General features: G+C 46.5%; 1 protein-coding gene across 1 annotated transcript in view; it reads left to right on the top strand.

The window, feature by feature from the left end:
• Positions 1-6,348: 6,348 nt before the first annotated feature.
• Positions 6,349-8,424, top strand: part of LOC140370580 (uncharacterized) — a 153,691-nt gene continuing 151,615 nt past the window's right edge. The window contains exon 1 of the mRNA XM_072457953.1: positions 6,349-6,354. Within this exon, the coding sequence (XP_072314054.1) occupies positions 6,350-6,354 (5 nt within the window). The 5' untranslated portion in view covers position 6,349. The remainder of the gene's footprint in view (positions 6,355-8,424) is intronic.

The raw sequence follows: 8,424 nt of genomic DNA, 5'->3' as shown, positions 1-8,424 counted from the left end.
CTTCCCAAACACAATCTTGCATTCATTAAAGACAAGTGTATTTATTGATTGAAAATACCCGTTGACTATGTTTTAGGTTGAGCTCCTGGAAGAAACCCACCCACAGACAGAGAACATGCAAATTCCACACAGAAAGTCCACACCCTGTCCGGTAATGGAACACTTAGCTTTTTTTGTGTGTTTACCTTGTTTTGAACAGTTACATACACATCAGGATCATTTGGCTATGTTTACTAAGGGAATTTTCAGCTGTCACTTCTGTTGGAAAGGTGAATACAAAAGAGGCACATCAGTAAGTCCTGGTGTGGACGTGGAGGTGTAAACATAGATACATGGGAAGGAAGAAAAGTATTGAAAGGATCCACTTTGACGCTTGTACATTGGCAGTTATTGATTGATTAGGTTCATTTCGAGCTTATGACAGAAAATATGACACATTTTGGTTTACAAAAAATAATAAAAATGAACAACACTTGTGATGTATTGTATTGTGTGGTTGACATGATGACCGACATGTGCCCCATCCAGCCAGTTAGAAACATCAGTGATGTGAAGGGAGAAAGGGAGAAAATGAAAGATTTTTTGGGGGGATTATTTTTTTTTTTTCTGAATCAGAATTTTTTTTTTTTAAATAACACGACTGGGGAATAAAAATGCAGTGTTTCTGGTTGAATTAGAGCTTTGTCATTTTGGTAACCATAAAGGAGCACTATGTAACTTTTCCTGGAATTAAATGAATATAAGGCAAGTTTAATGCCACACTGGATAATTATAAGCCAAGGAAAATGTAGGGTGTATGTAAAGCACCTTAAATGTAATTTAACTGTCATGTCCTGTAAGTTTTTGTGAGTTGAGGATATGATTTGACAGTGTCAGAGTGGAATGGTCTGACTCAGCAAATCTGTGAAGCCCTTTCTGCTCTAGTCATGGATCTTTTGCTGGACAGTATCCTGGACAGTATCCTGGACAGTATCCTGCACCATTTCCTGGACATGTTCTTGTTTTGAGCTGCATCCTGCTGCACTACTCTGCACTGCCCCAACAAGGGTTTTGCTTTTTCAAGAGACACATTAGCGATTTGTTGTAACTTTGCATGGTTCATATCAAGACTTAAAGTGAACATTATCATGCTGTATATTGTTTCCTTTATTTGGTCGGGACAGTGCTATTAGTGTTAATGAACATACAAGCACTGATTGTAGCCAAATTGTACCCATGGGCTAATTTCCATCCATTTCCCCACATTCACTATCACAACAAACTCTCTTTCAGATACCAGTTTTTAGTGGGAGGGGAAACTGGAGAACCCGGAGGAAACCTACGCAGACACTATGCTACCGTGTATTGGTTTTATTGACTCTTGAAAGTACCTTGTTCTCCTTGTGTTTCAGTACATAAAAAAATGCCTATATTTGAAAAACTAAATGTAACAGGCCTACATTCCAATGACTAGATCTGCTGACAGCAATTGGCACTACAACAAAGCAAGTATTTAGCAACGTGGCCATTGTAGTGAAACCACTTTCAGAGCAGAACTACCGTACTCAGAACGAAACCAGTGATGATTTATGGACCTAAGAAATGCCTAAGGAACTATATTTTGCAATGTACCTATCTGTACCTAAACAGAGTAATTTATGAGCCCTCAAAGCAAGAAGACCTCATAAACAGGATTATTAGAAAAGCGTGCATAAAGCAAAATATGAGTTGCCTTTCCTACAAAGTGGGGGTGGAATCAACCTTCAAATGCACAGAAATTATTAAAAAATCATACACCGTGATTTCTTTATTTTTATGATTCTGTTTTCACAGTGGAAATGCACCTGCGCCTGAACATTTTAGATACATCCATAATTTCTAAGAGGGAGAACTTAGAATCCTTATTTTCCTCACTCTATATTTATACTTACCTGCTTCTTGCACATTTTCTATTTTATTGTTTACATTTGGTGTTGTGTGTTTCATTTTAAAGGTTTTTCATCCATCCATCTCCTGCAATATACTAAATTGTGAATTGAACATTTTAGGCAAATCTTCATCTCTTGAAGTGTAGGGACAGCACAGCAAACCATAGTACACTTGACAATTCTTGTGACGGACAAATCCCCCAAATTATCCGTCATAAGCTATTTAATCCGTTATTACATAATTTAGCATGTGTGCGACGGGTGGTTACATGCCAGACATCAGTGACTTTTTAAAGGTCAACGTCTCAATTTAAAGTCATAGTTCCTTGTTACAGATGTAAATAATAACATTTCCTCCTCTTCAATATAGGCTGCAAATGACTGAAGAACTGTACAATATTCAGCAGATGTATGTATGTTTTTATGGATCATCAGCGCTTGTGATTTGCAGCACGTGATGTAACATTTTGACTGAGGAGCAAGAACACAGCACAGAAAGCACCGAGTTGATTCAACGCTTGTGTATTTATTATTCTTTATTTAACCAGTATAGTACCACTGAGATATGGAATCTAAATTTAGTTATTTATACATTTGATTGATTGATTGGTTTATTTGATCCCTAATGCTTACGCACCGTTCAGCGCTTTTGTATGTTTAGACTTGAAACTACTTCACCAGACAAGATTACTCAAACATTTGTAAAAATTAAAAAAAAAAAGGCTACCTCTCCAAATTTGAATGGCAGACAGCTTAAAATTAAGACATCTACAGCATGACCCTCCTGGTTTGGTCTGGGTTTGTCCTGGTTTAGATTTACCTTGTTTCCATTGGACAACACTAAGTCTAAAAAAAAAGTGAAAAATAAAATGTATATTAACTTTTTAGACAAATTATAACAGTGTTGAGTATCAAGTGATAAACATTTCCCTTCACCTGCACAAATAGACATTGATAATTGATATTCAAAATGAACATAATTTATTTTGCACTTGCATACCTTCATACAGCTCTAACCTGATTTCATGACCCAATCAGGCTGCATCCTATTTTAGCCTTTCTCAAATTCTGTCCCCTAACTCCTAGCTCCCTCCCTTTGAGACCTCTGCCCAGCTCTCTTCCTCAGATATGGGACACACACAGCCCTGCAGCACCTGTCGCACCTGCAGCACCTGTCGCTGCTCCTGTCTCCTGGAAGAACATGTCAGTGAGCTGTGATGAGAGCAGAAGAAATTATTAGGTTGATTTGATAATAAACATACCGGTAATACAAATAATATATAATAATAATAATTAATAATAATATATTAATCAATAATAATATAATAATAATAATAAAAGGGAAAGTAGAGCTGAGCCAGTTTTTTGCATTGATGTTTTTTTGTTGAAGTTTGGTTGGACAATATGATGACCTATTTAGTGGCCTGTTGACCAAAGTTTAGGTGACCTACTTCCATAAAGTTCATGCACACACCCGAAAACCACACAGCAGGTCTGCTAAGCCCCTGCTTACTTTGACCGTGAAAGGCACCTGGCTGCCATACGTGTAAACTTATAATACTACTTAAATGTCCAACGTGTATTTTTCAGGCTTCAAAAATGTTTTTGTTTTCCTCAGACTTGATACTTGATTTCCTGTTTTAAATGTTAATAGCTTCAGTCCAAAGAGTTCCTGCATCTGTTGGCGTAGGGAATAATAAGCATGCCGTATATGAATCTGAAAACAGTATTTCAGTATTATTTCATAATACTTGCTAAAGCTGCCGACATAAAAGCAGTGAGCTGGACTGGACAGGTCATTAAAACAGAGCACAAATAAAACACAAATGCATCAGAACAAATGCATCCTCTCCTTGAACCGACACCTTAACGTGGTGGAGGGGTTTGAGTGCCCGAATGATCCCGTGAGATATGTTGTCGGGGGCTTCAAGCCCCTGGTAGGGTTTCCCAAGGCAAACAGGTCCTAGGTGACGGGTCAGACAAAGATCGGTTCAGAAGCCCTCTATGATGACAACACGAACAAGGCAGTTTACGTCGCCCGGATCGGCGTCATCGGGGCCCAATCCTGGAGCCAGGCCTGGGATGGGTGCTCCTTGGCGAGCGCCTGGTGGCCGGGTCTTACCCCACGGGGCCCGGCCGGACACAGCCCGAAAGAGCGACGTGGGGCCGCCCTCCCGTGGGCCCACCACCCGCAGGAGGATCCATAAGGGGGCGGTGCAGAGAGATCTGGGCGGCAGTCGACGGCAGGGGCCTCGGCGACCAGATCTCCAGGCACAGAGACTAGCTCTGGGGACATGGAATGTCACCTCGCTGGGGGGGAAAGAGCCTGAGCTTGTGCGGGAGGTTGAGCGATACCGACTAGATATAGTCGGCCTCACCTCCACGCACAGTTTGGGCTCTGGAACCCATCTCCTCGAGAGGGGCTGGACGCTCCACTTCTCTGGTGTTGCCCGCGGGGAGAGGCGGCGGGCTGGTGTGGGCTTGCTGATAGCCCCTCAGCTCAGCCGCCACGTGTTGGAGTTTACCCCGGTGAACGAGAGGGTCGCGTCCCTCCGCCTTCGGGTGGGGGACAGGTCTCTCGCTGTTGTGGCGGCCTACGGGCCGAACAGCACTGCAGAGTACCCAGCCTTCTTGGAGTCCTTGGGAGGGGTACTGGACAGTGCACCGACCGGGGACTCCGTTGTTCTACTGGGGGACTTCAACGCCCACGTGGGCAATGACAGTGACACCTGGAGAGGGGTGATCGGGAAGAACGGCTTCCCCGATCTGAACCCGAGCGGTGTTCAGTTATTGGACTTCTGTGCTAGCCACGGATTGTCCACAACGAACACCATGTTCAAGCACAAGGGTGTCCATCAGTGCACATGGCACCAGGACACCCTAGGCCGGAGGTCAATGATCGACTTTGTTGTCGTGTCATCAGACCTCCGGCCGCGTGTCTTGGACACTCGGGTGAAGAGAGGGGCAGAGTTGTCAACCGATCACCTCCTGGTGGTGAGTTGGATCCGCTGGCGGAGGAGGAAGCCGGACAGACTTGGCAGACCCAAGCGCATTGTGAGGGTCTGTTGGGAAAGTCTAGTGGAGCCCTCTGTCAGTAGGGTATTCAACTCGCACCTCCGGGAGAGCTTCTCCCATGTCCCGGGGGAGGTTGGGGACATTGAGTCCGAGTGGACCATGTTCTCCGCCTCCATTGTTGATGCGGCTGCTCGGAGTTGTGGTCGCAAAGTCTCCGGTGCCTGTCGTTGCGGCAACACCCGAACCCGGTGGTGGACACCGGAAGTAAGGGATGCCGTCAGACTGAAGAAGGAGGCCTATCAGGCCACTCTGGCTTGTAGGTCTCCGGAGGTCATCGACGGGTATCGGCAGGCCAAGCGAGCCGCGGCTCGTGCTGTCGCAGAGGCAAAAACCCGGGCCTGGGAGGAGTTCGGGGAGGCCATGGAGGAGGACTATCGGTCGGCACCAAAGAAATTCTGGCAAACCGTCCGGCGCCTCAGGAGGGGGAAGCAGTGTCTCACCAACACCGTTTACGGTGCGGGTGGAGGCCTGCTGACCTCGACTGGGGATGTCGTCGGACGGTGGAAGGAATACTTTGAGGATCTCCTTAATCCCTCAGTCACGTCTTCCGAAGAGGAAGTAGAGACCGGGGACTCGGAGGCTGGCTCATCCATCACCCAAGCTGAAGTCACTGAGGTTGTTCGCAAACTCCTCGGTGGCAGGGCTCCGGGGGTGGATGAGATCCGCCCTGAGTACCTAAAGTATCTGGATGTTGTAGGACTGTCTTGGTTGACACGTCTCTGCAACATCGCGTGGCGTTCGGGGACCGTGCCTCTGGACTGGCAGACCGGGGTGGTGGTCCCTCTGTTCAAGAAGGGGGACCGGAGGGTGTGTTCCAACTACAGAGGGATCACACTCCTCAGCCTCCCGGGTAAGGTCTATTCCAAGGTACTGGAGAGGAGAATCCGACCGATAGTCGAACCTCGGATTCAGGAGGAGCAGAGTGGTTTTCGTCCCGGTCGTGGAACACTGGACCAGCTCTATACCCTCCATCGGGTGCTCGAGGGCTCATGGGAGTTTGCCCAACCAGTCCACATGTGCTTTTCTGGATCTGGAGAAGGCTTTCGACCGTGTCCCTCGGGGTGTCCTTTGGGGGGTGCTCCGGGAGTACGGGGTCCGGGGCCCTTTGCTCAGGGCTGTCCGGTCCCTGTATGACCGGAGCAGGAGCTGTGTTCGCATTGCTGGCAGTAAGTCAGACCTGTTTCCAGTGCATGTTGGACTCCGCCAGGGCTGCCCTTTGTCACCGGTTCTGTTCATAATTTTTATGGACAGAATTTCTAGGCGCAGTCAGGGGTCGGAGGGTGTCCGGTTTGGGGACCACAGGATCTCATCTCTGCTGTTTGCAGACGATGTTGTCCTGATGGCTCCATCAAACCCGGACCTGCAACATGCACTGGGACGGTTTGCAGCCGAGTGTGAAGCGGCTGGGATGAGAATCAGCACCTCCAAATCCGAGGCCATGGTTCTCGACCGGAAAAAGGTGGCTTGCCCTCTCCAGGTGGGTGGGGAGTCCTTGCCCCAAGTGGAGGAGTTCAAGTATCTTGGGGTCTTGTTCACGAGTGAGGGAAGGATGGAGCGTGAGATCGACAGGCGGATCGGTGCAGCGGCTGCAGTGATGCAGTCGCTGCATCGGACCGTTGTGGTAAAGGGGGAGCTGAGCCGAAAGGCAAAGCTCTCTATTTACCGGTCGGTCTACGCTCCTACCCTCACCTATGGTCATGAGCTTTGGGTAGTGACCGAAAGAACAAGATCGCAGATACAAGCGGTCGAAATGAGTTTCCTCCGCCGTGTGGCTGGGCGCTCCCTTAGAGATAAGGTGAGGAGCTCGGCCACACAGGGGGAGCTCGGAGTAGAGCCGCTGCTCCTCCACGTCGAGAGGAGCCAGCTGAGGTGGCTCGGGCATCTGTTCCGGATGCCTCCTGGGCGCCTCCCTCGGGAGGTGTTTCAGGCATGTCCCACCGGGAAGAGGCCCCGGGGAAGACCCAGGACACGCTGGAGAGACTATGTCTCTCGGCTGGCCTGGGAATGCCTCGGGATCCCCCCGGAGGAGTTAGAGGAAGTGTCTGGGGAGGAGAAAGTCTGGGAGTCCCTGCTCAGACTGCTGCCCCCGCGACCCGGCCCCGGATAAAGCGGCAGAAGATGGATGGATGGATGGCATCAGAACATAGTGAACCATGGGTTATTTTTGCATAATAGGCTCTGTGTATTCTTGTAAGAGAATAAGCCAATTTATGTATATTTCACATTGTAATGAATAACTGTTTTTTGATCATTTATATTTACTATTGTCAAATAGCTATTTTCAGATGCCGAACGGCCAATGAATATTGTGGTTTAGTCAGGAAGGCAGTATGAGGCCACATATGAGGCCACATATTTTCATTAATTAAAGGTGCACTACATAACTTTTTACTGTTTCACAGTATTTAATTAAATATATCTATATTGTTTTTGTCGCTATTGTTTGTCTTTGTTTAAACCTGTTTTTATCGCTCAAAAAAACACCTGTGGAACCACAGAGACAAGCAGGTGGCGTATACTAACGAGCAGAGAAGTTAAGTTAGAGACACGTTCTACTAAATTAGTAGTGAAGAGTTTTCAACGCTTAAATTGTTTTTATCTTCTCATTTACCCCCTGAAAGTTGTAATTAGAGTGATTCATGCCTGTTTAAGTGATCTGCAGCAATTCAGAAGCATGCTGTATGTCAAGGTTTACAGGATAGTCACGCACACCCTCAGGACTCAGCCACAAGTAAAACAAAACCATGTTCCATGACCCAATCAACAGGACGCCAGTACAAACGTAAAACAACATATGCCAATTCAAAAACTTACCAAATACAAACCAGTTATTTACAGCCTTATTGGACAGGGTGCAAAGATCCCGGACGAGCCCCCAATTGTTACAACGGCGAGTCAAGAGGGTAAAAAGAAGTAACCAAATCCAAGATGGAAAACAGTAAAACACAGTTGTAATGTTTAATAAACCGGAATGTAAGGTAAGGTAAATGAACAGAAACATAAGAAAGAAAACAAAACGACACACAGGCCTAACAAAACAAAGGCCCATAAACAGAATCAAAGTGACAACGTAAAAGGAGACACATAACAAACTAATAAGCAAACTTGTGCCTCAAAACACACAAGGTCCGGCACTGCATCCACAGCCCTGACAAATTAGAGGCACAAATGAATGGCAAACTGGCCACAAAGGCCAGCATACCTGAACAAATGGAACAGGACACCTTAAGTACTGGGAGCGGCAGCAAGTGAAGACTCTGGATTGGCCCACCAATCAAAGGAAACAGAAAGGCCAAACAAGCTCCCTATATTCGGTTTGAATTCTGTGTGTAAAATATTGTCATGGAATTAGACAAACATGTCCTTGGGATGAGACATGCACCGATGCTATTCCTTAACACATAGAGAACACAATTCAACTTAGAATATGAAACGACACAGA

This window comes from Eucyclogobius newberryi, unplaced genomic scaffold, assembly GCF_026437365.1.
Source record: "Eucyclogobius newberryi isolate DKJ021-1_F unplaced genomic scaffold, fEucNew1.0.hap1 SCAF_1, whole genome shotgun sequence".
In the NCBI taxonomy this organism is placed as follows: domain Eukaryota; kingdom Metazoa; phylum Chordata; class Actinopteri; order Gobiiformes; family Gobiidae; genus Eucyclogobius; species Eucyclogobius newberryi.
Note: the sequence above shows the minus strand (reverse complement) of the source record. Positions and strands in the feature narration are given on the sequence as shown.